This window comes from Genypterus blacodes, unplaced genomic scaffold (genome assembly GCF_046128005.1).
Source record: "Genypterus blacodes isolate CSIRO-AG114 ecotype Tasmania unplaced genomic scaffold, CSIRO-AGI_Gbla_v1 ptg000340l_1, whole genome shotgun sequence".
Classification (NCBI taxonomy): Eukaryota; Metazoa; Chordata; class Actinopteri; order Ophidiiformes; family Ophidiidae; genus Genypterus; species Genypterus blacodes.
Window position 1 is genome coordinate 117,501 of NW_027467125.1, and position 15,000 is coordinate 132,500.

Genomic DNA, 15,000 nt, shown 5'->3' on the forward strand with positions numbered 1-15,000 from the left:
GAGATCTGTGTGTGATCACTTTAGCGTGTGCCTGAAGAGCACACTATTAACACACACACACACACACACACACACATGGAGAGAGAGAGAGAGAGAGACATGTCCTCAGTGCTGATGTCACTAGATGAAGCTGCTCTGGACAGATGCAGTCTAGACACACACTCTAGTGTTGCTCTGTAATGGATTGATCCGTTGCCTGCATGTTGGCTCCCTGGTGTGTTACCGTGGCCACCAGAGCAGCTGAAGGACCTGCTGCTGTAGATCTGTGGAGCTCTGCCTCACACCTCCTCTTCCTGCAGGATGTCCTCTCAGGCTGTCCCTTCCTGCGAGCTCGTCTGGGGCCGAGCGGTTAAACCTGATGAAACGTCCCCATAATCAACTTGAGCCATTAGGGAGGCTTCACTCAGTAACAAGATGATTCTGCTCCAGTTAGGCTCTCAGGTCAGCCCAAACAAATTTAGGAGATTTGGTTGAAAGCCGTGCGGTAGCTCTCCCTCTCAGGCTCTCCTCCCTGGACGCTCTCACAGTCTCACATTTTGGCTGAGCGAGCAGCTTTGCTCCTTAATAAACGCCACACGGGGGAGATGAGCTGTGTGAGCGAGCCAGCAGGAGGACGACACTGGAGAGAGACTGAGAAGGAGAAAGAGTCTTTATCCCTGCGTTCTCTCTCTCTCTCTCTCTCTCTCTCTCTCTCTCTCTCTCTCTCTCTCTCTCTCTCTCTCTCTCTCTCTCTCTCTCTCTCTCTCTCTCTCTCTCTCTCTCTCTCTCTCTCTCTCTCTCTCTCTCTCTCTCTCTCTCTCACACACTCATGGCGTATGGCGATCTTGTCATGCCTGGGTTGCGTCTCAGAGGAGCTGGACTTGAGCGTCCCCGTCACAGGAGCAGAGACAGAGACACCTTCTGCAGACTCAAAGGTTCAAACGCTTGGCCGCATCGCCAAAAGCGTTCAAAACGCAACACAGCCGCCGTCCAGAGAGGCGCCAACTTCCTCCTTCCAAGGATTCACACGCCGGGAGCCCAGCGAGTCGCCCTGAAGCCTAAACCCGTCCTTACAGCGCTGACACCTACAGAATTGCTTTCACCTGGTGTTTTTTCCGGCCATCGCCAGAGATGAGCCTGTGTACATAAATGAACACACACACACACACACACATTGCTGACAGCAGTGTGTGTGTGAAACCCCTCACAGGTGTGTTAAAGGCTGCTGACTCAGACACGGCCACCTCCTGCACCGACAGGCCAGGTGTGACAGAGCTCCTCCTCCACGTTCCTCCGCCTCCGTCCGTCCCCTTTGTGGTAAATGGCGCCGTGTGTTTGCCTGCCAGTAGGAGGCGCTGCAGAGACGTGATGCTGCTCTATCAGGATGTGACGTCGAGGCTTTGGTGGCAGTTTGAGAGCAGTGTAACCGTAGCGACTGCCGACTGATGGAATGCACATGTTTCATAGTGGTTCCCATGGCGACCGTGCCACTTGCCGCTGCCTTGTTCCAGCTCTTCTTTGACTGCTTGGTGGCGTAAATCAGCCGGTTGGCCAGATTTCTAAAGCAGAATTATGATTCATTGTAACTCATCCGTCTGAATGTTTGACGATCAAACCAGGACGAGAGCGAGCGAGCGAGCGTGTGTGTGTGTGTGTGTGTGTGTGTGCGACGCTCCAAAGGCACATGAGGTTTGCCAGGCACATTTAGCCGGCTGAATGTGGTTGAAGCGGTGCTTTGTGTGTGAGTGCAGGGCGCCTGTATGTGTGTCACGCTCACAGGATTAAGTCGTCACATTAGTCTGTGATATTTAGTGCAGTCTGGTTCCAAAGCGGCACAGAAGGTCGTCACCGCTCACATTGGCTCCGTCTGTGAGAACCAAACACATCTGTGCTGGCAGGTGAGGAGCCCCACGTGGGAGGTCGGAGGGTCGCGTCAGGCAAACCGAGGCCATAGAGGGACGCCGGCTTCATTCAGAGCCTCAGAGAGATTCCTCCTGCCTGCGTTAGGACTTTGTGCTGAAGGCGAATTAGCGGCGGCGAGACTGTGGAGTAATCAGTTAAAGTGGCGGCCTGATGCCCACAAGAACTTAGCGGTCAAAGTTAATCAAGGTGGGAGTTTTGACACGGTGACGCAACGTGGAAATCCCATCTGATTATAAGAGAGGGGAAGAAGCAAACACACCCGAGGAGCCAGCTGCTTCTTAGAAGACCGGAGAAGACTGTAAGCAAAACGCTGACAGCGCTGATACAGGAAAGGCCGACGTGCCAGACGCTTCACTTCCTGCTCGGTTATTTCCCCTGGATAGTGGCGGTGACGTTGGGTTGATGTTTCTGGCTTCTTCCCTCTCTGGCGTTCTGCAGCGTGAACTCCCAGGCTGCGTCTCTGTCAGCGCGTGCAAACAGTAAACAGCTGCCGAGGCTTCTTCTCTCCTTCCTGCCGCACGCACAAACCACATCTCACACAATATGTGCCCCGCTTCCTCACCATCACCATCATCCTCATCATCCTCCTCATCATCGTCGCCCTCACGTCTCCGTCTCATCACAGGGCCGGAGCAGTGAAGTGGACTGAATGGCCTTTGGGTGCAGTAGAAGCTCAAGAGCAAAATTGGTTTGCACTCAGCTTCTCCACAGATGAGTCACTCTGTCCAGATCTCTGCTCTGACCGAGGCGTTGCTTCGGCGGCTCCGTGGTCTTCGTCAGGCTCGTATAAAGGAACCTTCTGTAATTAAGACTGATAAACAACTGCGGTCCCCTGTGCTTCCATCTTTGCTTAGGTTGTGCTTTCCATGTTTTTGCGGTTTTTGCTCAGTAAAGAGATGAAAGGAGGAACGAACAAACTAAAACCATGACACGTCGCTTTGAAAGGCCGGTGAAGCGTGAAGATCTGATGCTTCAAAGTGACACGGACACGACTCAGTGGCTGTTTGTCATCTGAAACCTGCAGCTGGCATGTAAACGCAACGTTACACACCTCAGGACATCATGTTTTTCTTCTCGTTGAGGTCTATTTTTGAATCTTTCCACATGTTTTTCCAGATATTTTAGGAAAAACAATGTCTGAACAAAGTCGCTGACGCTTTTTTGTTGTTTTCACATTGGAACATTTTTGAGATATTTGGTGTTAAATTCTGTAAAATCATCAGAATATCCCTTTAATACACACACACACACACACACACACACACACACACACACACACACACACGTCCACTGGTCTGCAGCACTGAGTGAAAACAGTCCACCTCCAAAAAACAGAGAACACAAATCCAGCTTCTCATTGTGGAATCAGACGTGTGTGTTGGTGAATGAAGCTTCAGAGGCCTTCAGGTTGATGTGAGCAGCTGCTGCTCTACACTCTACACATCTACACGACACTATAAACAGCCTCCTCTCTGCTCCGTGTTAAGCTGTGACCTCATCTGCCCCTCATCACCTCGTCTTCAGGTGCAAACGTCTTCTTCTAGTTTTTTTTTTTTCCCCCGAAATGCCAAGTATAGTTTTCCCAAGTATAGTTCCTTTCCCTGAGCTCCGTCTCTGCTGCTCTGCTGCTCTGCACTCTCTCATACCTGCCCTACTTTCACTCTGCGCTCACTATTTAACACTTTTTCACTCCCAGCTTCCCTCTGCTTCTGCAAAAAAAACCCCAAACACACACACACACACACACACACACACTCTCACTCAGTATAGAGACGTTGGTGCCTTTAGTCCAGCGTCCCTGTAGGAGTCCAGGATGGTTCAGTCCAGTACTAGAATGGTTGAGTCTGCTCCTAATCCAGGCCTGCTGTTTTATCACCGTTGTCAATTTTGTTTTATACACATGATGTCACACAAATACCATCATGCATGAGTAATTGTTTTCCAACTCCTGGCTTTTGTTCTGGGACGGCCCGCGGTGCACAAACCTTTTAAAGCATTAATCAGTCCAGTGGCCAAAACGCCGATTTCAGAGCAGGGACAGAGCCGCCCCCCCCCCTCAGCTCCCGGTGTCCTGGGACGACTCAGGGGGCTCCAGGATGTAAAAGAGTCGGGGGGGCAAGCCGGGGGTCTCAGCATATGGAACCCCAGGGTGCCACTAGGTGCTATAGGTTTGATTTGTGTCAGATATTCTTTGTCTTTAAGTGATTACAAATCGATTTTAGGGGAAATCATGTCCAAGTCGGTGATTTGGACCTTAATGGATGGACGGAACACAAAAAGCTTCTAAAAACATGAAGTTCTAAGTCAAGTTCTCCCCAATATCTTCTCACCGTCACCGTTCCCCTGTAGCATCTCATTGTTTTCATGGATCTGTGTCCTATAGGGACTTCCGGGTTCCTTCTCACATCAGTTGGCAGCTCATGTGCATGTCGCTCCATCACCTGAAGCAGCTGAGGGGAAACATTGTTGTAGGAAAACAGATTTAACAAGCTGCTGCCATGATTGTAGCACAACACAGGAGCTCCTTTCTGCTTCTGCTGTGGACTACAGCTGCTTAGTGAAGCCTGATGAGTCCTGTGTTTGGAGACGCTTCATTTAGCATTACTGAAGCTTAGGTGGTATTATATAAAACTCTATTCTGGCTTCATGTGGTTAATTTTAGCACGGTTATCTTAATACCCCATGAAGAAAATGTGATGATGGACGTAGAGTGAGAGAGAGAGGGCGAGGGAGAGAGGGAAGCCAAACACACAGAGGGGCAATGGGAGAGAGGGCAAAACAGAGTGACACATGGAGCAAAAGCGTGTGTGAGAGAGGGAGAGAGAGAGAGAGAGAGGGAGAGAGAGAGCGAGCGAGCCAGGCCTAGTTTTGAGTGTGTGATCTAGGCCATTATCTGTGTTAGCACTGGTGGGGCTCAAACAGGCTCTGTGGATCCTGCATAACAATACCTTTTATGAGCTTGTATGTGTGTACGCGTGCAGGCTCACACACACACACAGACACACACACACACACACACGTATGCGATCATGCGCGTTAACTCTGTTGTGCCTTACATGATGCACGCATGCGCCCACGTGTCTCTGCCTTTTGTTTCTTATTACTGAGTTTGTTAGGGGGGCTTCTGTGTGTGTGTGTGTGTGTCAAGTGTGTCTTTGCATGTGTATATGTGCCTCCTCACGTGCAGCTGTGCGCTCTTGCTGTATCACTCCCGTCGTCAGTCAACCCCCCTCTCCAGCAGCGCCCTGGGGGCCTTCATTATGTAAGAAAGACATTACTGCAGAACAGAGGCAGAGAGGCAGAGAGACATTACTGCAGAACAGAGAGAGGCGGGCAGGCCTGATACACACACACACACACACACACACACACACACAGGGTAATGGTGAGGATTCAGGCCCTCTAATGTTGGTAGATGAGCCTGTTGAAGAATAAATGTTGTTGTGCATTAACTCAAATGTTCTCCTCTTTCCCTCTTCATCCATCCATCCTCTCTCCTCTCTCCTCCTCCTCCTCCTCCTCCTCCTCCTCACCCAGCGGTCCCCTTTCCCCTGGCCCACCGGCTCACCATGAAGGAGGTGTTTGACGCGGAGGGCCGGCCCCGGGTGGACCTGCTCAAAGCTCACCTCACCAAGGAGGGCCGACTGGAGGAGGCCGTGGCCCTGCGCATCATCGATGAGGGCGCCGCCATCCTGCGCCAGGAGCGCACCATGTTGGACATAGAGGCGCCAGTCACGGGTACAGAGAGAGAGAGAGAGAGAGAGAGAGAGAGAGAGGGGAGGGCGATCGAGGGGTTATGAGACGGTTTTTAATATCAAATTCTATTGTCTTCATGTCATGTTGACGCCTCCCACTGGGGCCACATGTATTAAAAAAGCTGTGTGTGTGTGTGTGTGTGTGTGTGTGTGTGTGTGTGAGTCTAAGCATGAGCTCACACACAGCGGGACAGAGAAATGGAGCTGCCGAGCAAAACTTGGAGAGATTCGTAATTATGCATTTATCAGATTCCATTTACCGATTCATTAATCTGCCGCTTGTATCTGCCGGCCCGTTAATGTGAACTGTTGTTCAGTCGCACTTCACCCAGAGAATCAATTGGCTCTTGTGTAACTCACAACAGCGCGCGGTGGCTTCGGTAATATCTGCATGTATTCCCTCGCCGGGGAAACAATATGAAGCAAGGATGTTCAGGCGAGGAGAGCAGATTGAGATCGATGGAGAACAAAATGGAAAACAGGTTTCTGAGACAGAAGCAGGGAAGACAGACAAGCCGACTCAAGCTCGCTCCACCTGTTAACAATGCTGGGTTCATGTACCTGTTTCGTGTGTGTGTGTGTATGTATGCAAATGCAGCATCAGTGAGATGATTGTGTGTGTGGGTTGTGTTCCCACGCAGCGAGGGAATGTCCCTGAGCTTTCACAGGTACAGATCCCCAGACAGACGAGCAGATGGAGGGACGGTCCGTCGTAAGCAGTGTAGTCTCAAGCCCGTTCACCATTAAGGAGCCGCATATTGATCCCCGTATCCACAGAGTTGATCCCAGAAGAGGATGTGTGTGTGTGTGTGTGTCTAACGTTGGGCCATCAGCCTGATTTGTACCCGTTTCAGGGAAGAGCCACATTCCTGCTCAGTCAGCACGTATGGTCTGAGGGGTTTGGATGTCGGATAGATTCCCTTATCGACCTCCAGAACGAGCTGCGGGATGAATTTCTGCCAAATCCTGATGGAATGTCGGGGCAGTTGGAGGAGCTTCCCGGGTTCAGTTTCTCCATTTCACGATCGGATTTCCCCCCCGAATTCATTACTCAGCTTCCTCAGCGCAGTGCAAGTATCCAGGCAACACCGTCGTGCTGCAACGACAACAACAAACGTGTTATTTGCTTTCCCAAATCCGTATTCCGACATGAAGGCGGCGGGTCTGTAGCCGGTATCTCTGCACTCCGACCTAAGAGACCTGCAGGTAAATTTAAATATTTAATAGATATTATGAAAAGTTTAGCACTTTGATAGAGGCGCCGTGTAAACGCTTATGCTCGGCTGAGTCGACAAGACGAGCACGCGGGTGTCAAATCTGAGCTGACAGGCTTTCAGGGAGTCACATGGGTCGTCGGGAGAGCACAGGGCGGTCCGAGGGGGCAGAGAGGTACGGCTCAATTTCAGTCCTGCATTCCGCGTCCCAATTCCCAAGTCAAATTAAAGGGAATGCTTTTGAGCGGACGCAAAAAAAATGCACCGGCAGATGGAGCGACTGACAGACGCAGCTGGCCGGGCAGAGGCAAAATGGCCGACGCAAAATGGCTGCAGAGGGCAACTATGACATCAAGGAAAAGTCAAAAGAGAGGCCGGACAGATGGTGAGGGAGGCGGAGGGAAGGAGGAGCTGGCCGATCCCACAGACAGGCAGCGCTGAAGACTGAATGGGTCCAATACTCCTGAATGTGAATGGGAACAGATGGGACCACAGCTAGCTCACATTGAATCAGGGGTTTATGGAGCGATTGAGAAGATTACACTGAAGAATCTAATGTCAAATGTGTGATTGTTATGAATGTGAAGTTACCAATGTTTTCCACAGATTTGATTGTATTAGAAAGACTGATCAGAGCACAGAACTCCACCAAGGCTGAGTCCTGCAATCACGACTCATTAGTGAGAGACAGAGTTGTCCACTGACCAATCAACAAACTTTTCACTCTACAATGTCCACCTCCAAAGTTCTTGACAAAATTGAACTGTTGTTGTTAAAGTGCCACCAAGTTTGGATACATTAGACTGATTCAGCCATGAGATATAGCGCTTTGAGCCACACCCACTCAACTTTGGCAGCCAATTGAAGCAAAACAGTACAGAAAATCCCAAAACAAGGACAAAACTCCTGTCCGGCTTGGTCCAGACATTGTTTGATTCCTTGGTGGAGGTACTGAGCGTTTAGAATCAGGATCAGTTATCTGTTATGGCGTTCTATGCTGATGAGACTGTTCTGTTCCCGCAGTGTGTGGCGACATCCACGGCCAGTTCTTCGACCTGATGAAGCTGTTTGAAGTGGGGGGTTCTCCTGCCAACACGCGCTACCTCTTTCTGGGGGACTACGTGGACAGGGGCTACTTCAGCATCGAGGTCAGCATCTTCTCATCATCTGCTCCTGCTGTTAGCTCACTGTATCTAGCACCAGGCTCACCAGTCTAATCGATCGGTCCATTACAGTGTCTAACATGTTTCCAGCAGCAAAGTGTATCTCACTATGGAGGTCTGCACTCTCCAGGCTGCTTTATTTAATGGCTCCTCCAGTATTGAGATTAGCAGGAGCAGAATCTATTAGGTAAATACAAGGTGAAGAGGCCCTTAATTATTAAATTCAACATTCACTCCCTGTTCCACATATACAGACGCTTAAGTGTCAGAATAGACTTTAGCATCGATGTCAAGGTTTTGAATCACTTTTGTGTTACAAGATGCTGCTGCTGAAACATAATGGAGCCTGTGACATCAGCATTGAGACCATTAACTGTGTGTACAAAGAGACTGAGTCTGAGTCTGAGGGAGAGGAAACGTAAACACAGTAAAGCTTTACACGGCTGAAGCACCAAGAAGACTTAAAAACGAAGGTATTACTCTGATAAGGGCAATAAATGGATTTGATTGGACCTGAAATTGGCACAAATCTAAGACATAGATGATCCATTTATTCAGTCGCCTTTATGACTGAATCCAGTGGAGCTACATCCCCTCAGTGTGTGTGTGTGTGTGTGTTGTGCTGTATCAGGTATCTGGGCGTCGTCGTTGTTTGCAGACTATATTACAAATCAGCAGCAGGGCTCATAAAATACAAGATCCTTCAGCAGTAGGAACCCCGGAGTTACACAGGCCTCCAAATATGTTTAGTGACAAAAACACACACGTGGAGTGACACAGGACATGCTGTCTTGGTAGTGGACATGCGTGTGAATGTCTCATGTGCCTCCTGACCTCGTCTCCCCTGCTCTCATCATCTGTTTGTCTCTTCTGTCATTTGTGGTCACGTTTCCCTCGCAGGGTTAAACCCCCGACAGGTTCACGTACACTGTTTGCATGTTAGAGTTCGGATGTCGCTCATCGTCACGTCTCAGACTTGGTTGTTACACAGTTTGCACAATAGTTGCTAACAGGATCTTATTAGCTGAGCGAAACATTGTGTACTAGCGAACACACAAAGCTAACATGCAGTGATTGGTTACATGTGAGGAGGTGTGAGAGACAGGAAGTGAGATCCTATTAAATCCATGTTTAGCATCCTGTTCCAATTACACAAACACACTTTTCACTTCCACAATTCCCGTTAACAACCTGCTACCTCCCCCTCCACGCCGCGGCCTTCAGCTAGCCTCTAGGCTAACGAGTGTGGAAGCGTCAGCTGAACCAAATAAGTCACCAGAAAAGTTTGGTGCATTTGTGGTTGGGAGGAAAAGGGTCGACTCCGCAAAGCCAAAGACGTTTAATATCACTGACACGGAGCGCGAGTGGAGCAGAGAGGGAGGGATATTTAGGCCACCTCTGTAGCACACTCCAAGGACACACAGGCAGGGGACCTGAATGTGGAGCAGGGAAGCTGCTGTCTAAAGGTGAGAGAAGTCCTCCAGAGTTAATACAGCCGGCAAGAAGCAGGGACAAAGTGTGACAGCATCTAATCTGAGGGGAGATCAGAGGGGTCTGCATTCACACAGCAGCTGAATGAATCAATGGCCAACCGATCAATGAGGCGCCGTCACAGCTGAAGCACGGAGTCGGACTCTGCCTCTGTCTATCTTTAGCTCGGGGTGACGAGCGGCTCAGCAAATTTGGATATCGTTTGGTTTATTCACAAAAAAGATGTTATGCAACGTCTTTGCCAGGATTCTGTGTCGCTGGCCGACATTGAATCGTTAAATCCTCAGTTTTGTATTTAATGAGTGAACTGAGAGTGAAAGGACCTGACCTGCCTTTTTATGGCTCACTAATGATGTAGCCAGAGGAAGTCGGCTAGCGTCTCACCGCTTCACAATTTGTCCTCCGGCTCAAAATGTTACACTTTTGAAGCCTGTAAGTTTAATGTAGTGAAGTTCTAAACCAGGATTGTGTGTTTTCTCCTCCACCTTGGCTCCAGTGTGTGTTGTACCTGTGGTCACTGAAGATCCTTTACCCAAAGACGCTCTTTCTACTGCGGGGAAACCATGAATGTAGACACCTGACAGAATACTTCACCTTCAAAACAGAATGTGAGTATCGCTTTCCCTCTCTCTCTCTCTCTCTCTCTCTCTCTCTCTCTCTCTCTCTCTCTCTCTCTCTCTCTCTCTCTCTCTCTCTCGCACACACACACACACACACACACACACACACACACACACTCACACTCACACTCACACTCACACTCTCTCTCTGTCTCACTCACTCACTCACTCACTCACTCACTCACTCACTCACTCTCTCACTCTCTCTGTCTGTCTGTCTGTCTCTCTCACTCACTCACACTCTCTCTCTGTCTCACTCACTCTTTCTCTCTGTCTCACTCACTCACTCACTCACTCACTCACTCACTCTCTCACTCTCTCTGTCTGTCTGTCTCTCTCACTCACTCACACTCTCTCTCTGTCTCACTCACTCTTTCTCTCTGTCTCACTCACTCACTCACTCACATACTCACTCACTCACTCACTCACTCACTCACTCTCTCACTCTCTCTGTCTGTCTCTCTCACTCACTCACACTCTGTCTCTGTCTCTGTCTCTGTCTCACTCACTCTTTCTCTCTGTCTCACTCACTCACTCACTCTCTCACTCTCTCTGTCTGTCTGTCTCTCTCACTCACTCACTCTCTCTCTCTGTCTCACTCACTCACTCACTCACTCACTCACTCACTCACCCACTCACTCACTCTCTCTGTCTGTCTCTCTCACTCACTCACACTCTGTCTCTGTCTCTGTCTCACTCACTCTTTCTCTCTGTCTCACTCACTCACTCACTCTCTCACTCTCTCTGTCTGTCTGTCTCTCTCACTCACTCACTCTCTCTCTCTGTCTCACTCACTCACTCACTCACTCACTCACTCACCCACTCACTCACTCTCTCTGTCTGTCTCTCTCACTCACTCACACTCTCTCTCTGTCTCCCTCACTCTTTCTCTCTGTCTCACTCACTCACTCACTCACTCACTCACTCACTCTCTCTGTCTGTCTCTTTCACTCACTCACTCACACTCTCTCTCTGTCTCACTCACTCTTTCTCTCTGTCTCACTCAATCACTCACTCACTCACTCACTCACTCACTCACTCACTCACTCACTCACACTCTCTCTCACACTCTCTCTTGCTCTCTGTCTCACTCATTCACTCACTCACTATTTCTCTCTCTCTTTCTCTACCCCTCTCTCTACCTCTCTCTCACTCACTCACAGTTTCTTTCTGTCTATCTCTCTCTCTCTCTCTCTCTCTCTCTCTCACTCTCTTACTCACTCACTCACTCACACACTCACTCTCTCACTCACTCACTCACTCTCCTTGAGTTTTGATGTCCTGTCCGAAAGCGGGTGATTAGCAGCAAATTAATTTGGCCCTCACTGATTGGCTCAGGGACTCGCTCCTCTGTGTCCTGATTGGCCAGGGGACGAAGAAGCTAATTTCCCCCGGTGCTGGTGGCGAATAGTGGGCGCCCTCAATTACCATCTGCTGAGTGTGTGTGTGTGTGTGTGTGTGTGTGTGTGTACCACAAGTGTGCGCAAGAGCATGTAGTATGACAGTATGTGCATGTGTGTGTGTGCGCGACTTAATAAATGTTTGAGTATATGTGTGTGTGTTTGTGTGTAATAAGATGACAAATGGTGTAATAGCAATAATGAGCTCCTGCTCGACACGAGGCAGATGGAGCGGTTCACACACACACACACACACACACATACACACACACACACGCTGGCTACTGTACAATGCTACTCCACAATACAGGCTTTCATTGGTGGTGTGTACGCTTCCTCCTCATGTCCTCTCACTCTCCCTTCTCCTTCCCATCTCTCCTCCTCTTCCTCCTCTATCTTCTCTTATCGATCCCTCCGTCTCTATGAAATTAGCATCTCCCCCCCCCCCCCCCCCCCCCCCTCATTTCTCCCTCTCAGCTATTTTAATCCCATCAAATTGTTGTGTGTCAGATGAATAGTAACGCCTGCGTGTGAAATGTGCTTTAAAGTCGCAGCGAGCCGCGTTTCTTTATTGGTATCGCTTCCAAATCAAAGTGCCGTTGCATAAAAGGATTACAGCGGCACTTCCGAGTCGCTCCGTGGTTACATTTGGGTCAGATTGTGCTGGAAACACACTTACCCTGCCAGTAATGACACAAGCTGAGCAACATCCATGTCCTCTACGGTGCGAGGCTGCAGGAGAAGCCCAGAGGAGTCACAACGCCAAACTGCGGCAGGAAGCAGCGACATTCACAGGGAAACCTGGAACCTGGAAAATGTGAAATGACACTTTAATGTTTTTATAGTGACGACGTGGAGTGTTTCCTCAGGCTGGAGTGTAACCTGAGCCTCCACACACACACACACACACACACACACACTGCTCCCTGCTGTTTGCACATTTACCCACAAGTCCACTTTGTTCTTTTAAACGATTTCAGCTTTATTCTCCAAACCGTTTGAAGTATTGTGACTTTTTTTCTGGTACCATTTCCATTTTTCTACTTAAATAATTACACTCTTTCTCAAAATGTGACTTAAGGGTCGTAACATTTTGACTCCTGTGGGTCTTGAGTGGCCTCACACACGTCGGTACCAAACTGTGAGTCCACCTGAAGGAGGGATGTTTAGTTCTCCTCTCTGTGTGTTGAGGACACCAGGAGACGTTCTGTCCCCGTGTGTCTCAGCAGCAGGGACAGACAGCTTTGCTCTTCACGTCTGAACTCTGTCCTCAAACCCCTCCAGGTAAGATCAAGTACTCGGAGCAGGTGTACGACTCCTGCATGGACGCGTTTGACTGCCTGCCTCTGGCCGCGCTGATGAACCAGCAGTTCCTGTGTGTGCATGGCGGGCTTTCACCAGAGATACACACACTGGACGACATCAAGAAGGTACACACACACACACACACACACACGCAGGCACACACACAGGCACTCTCTCTCACACACACACACACACACTTCGGCTGGCAGCATTACCTGTGAGGATCTGCCAGCATCAGTGTTGGGGAAGCTACTTTGAAATGCAACTTTTGAGTGACAGTAGTTAAGCTGCAGCCAAGCTACTCTGTTAGCCAGACTACAAGCTCCTGAGGAGAAGTAGCTAACTACAAAGGAGTTAAGGACAACTTCAAAGGACAAATCAGAGTGTGTGTGTGTGTGTGTGTGTTTAGCAGCAGCAGCAACAATAATAATGTCATTGACAAGTAGCCCTGTAGCTTCTGCCAAAATACACAGCTACTTGTGGAAAAACGATTGTAATTTGCTGGAAAAGCTACATTTTGTTGAAAATAGCTACTGTCAAAGCAAACGAGCTTCTGCCAAGCTACTGAAGAAAACACTGCTGAGTGTGACGTTAACCTCAGAGGCAAAGTGATTCCCTGTTAGTCTGGGGAATCGGTAATTGGCTACACACACACACACACACGCACACACACACACACACACACCTTACAATTAAATTTGTACACAGTTCAGCTCGTTTCTGTGAGTTTGACGTTCAAAGCTTCAGCTAAGAGTGAAATGTGATCAGGATGTTCCTCTCTCAAACATGAAGACATAAGTGGGACATATTTAACAAACTCACAAACACACATACACATACATGCACACACACACAGGCTGCATGCAGAATACAAAGGCGCACATATGACCAGAGAGACACGAGAACACACACACACACACTTCCTCATCTAATGGCAGTGTTTCCATGGTGAATCTGCTGGTGTGACATCTTCTCCCTCCTGTGTGGTGAGCGTTGCCATGGAGATGCTCTGCTCCGACAGTGTGTGTTTTGTGTGTGTGTGTGTGTGTGTGTGTTTGCTTTGCTTTTCACCCCTGCTTCATGCTATATGAGGTTTATGTGTGCATGCAATTGTGTTGTCGTAATAAAACCTGTTTGTTGTTACGCAGGTTTGTCTTCTTGTTTGCGTGCATTGTGGGCATCACTGTGTGTGTTTGTGTGTGTGTGTCCTAGTTGGACCGGTTCAAGGAGCCGCCAGCGTTCGGGCCCATGTGCGACTTGTTGTGGGCCGACCCCCTGGAAGACTTTGGCAACGAGAAGACCCAGGAGTACTTTGGCCACAACACGGTCAGAGGCTGCTCCTATTTCTACAGGTACAGGCCTCACACACACACAAGCACACGCACACGCACACACACACACAAACACACACACACACACACACACACAAACACACACACACACACACACACACACACACACACACACACAACCTTCTGAAACGAAACAATAATCCTTGACTTTAGAAGTGGGTCTCATATTTGTCTCAGTGTGTGTCTGTGTGTGTGTGTGTGTGTGTGTGTGTGTGTGTGTGTGTGTGTCTCATAACTTCTGAGGAACTCATTAGATGCGTTTTGTTCATCTGGGCGCCTCGTGATCGCCTCCTGCTGTGAGTTTCATCTACAAATCAAGTTTGAGGTGGACTTCAGGGTCGGGATAGTGGCGAGAGAGAGAGAGAGAGAGAGAGAGAGAGAGAGAGAGAGAGAGAGAGACTCTGTCCTCTATGATCCAATAACAATCAGTGTACCAGAGGCAGAGAATCATCATAAGAGCAAACACATAAACACATCTCTCTCTCTCTCTCTCTCTCTCTCTCTCTCTCTCTCTCTCTCTCTCTCTCTCTCTCACACACACACACACACACACACACACACACGTTTGTACACACAGTTCTCGTCTCAGCATGAAACGATATCCCACAATCCCCGGGGAGACTGCACGGTTCTGTTGCTATGACGACTGGCTACTCCTGCCAGATACGGAGTGATATTAAGATACAGTGAGAGAACGAGAAGAGCAACATAGGAGGAGGACGGCGAGGAAGATGAGAGATGGGAGGAAGAAAAATGGAGGAAGGCGAGGAAGAGAGGTGGAGTGTGTGAGTGTGTGTG

At 49.2% G+C, this 15,000-nt stretch overlaps 2 protein-coding genes across 4 annotated transcripts in view; both read left to right on the forward strand.

The window, feature by feature from the left end:
- LOC142988642 (stimulator of interferon genes protein-like) overlaps positions 1-15,000 on the forward strand; it is a 114,422-nt gene that overhangs the window by 70,521 nt on the left and 28,901 nt on the right. The gene's annotated exons all lie outside the window — the stretch shown is intronic.
- The window catches only part of LOC142988650 (protein phosphatase 3 catalytic subunit alpha-like), a 16,228-nt gene continuing 6,825 nt past the window's right edge, over positions 5,598-15,000 (forward strand). For all 3 annotated transcript variants that reach the window (XM_076137885.1, XM_076137886.1, XM_076137887.1), the window contains exons 1-5: positions 5,598-5,640; positions 7,895-8,019; positions 10,022-10,133; positions 12,830-12,975; positions 14,063-14,202. In XM_076137885.1, the coding sequence (XP_075994000.1) occupies positions 5,613-5,640; positions 7,895-8,019; positions 10,022-10,133; positions 12,830-12,975; positions 14,063-14,202 (551 nt within the window). In that variant the 5' untranslated portion in view covers positions 5,598-5,612. The remainder of the gene's footprint in view (positions 5,641-7,894; positions 8,020-10,021; positions 10,134-12,829; positions 12,976-14,062; positions 14,203-15,000) is intronic.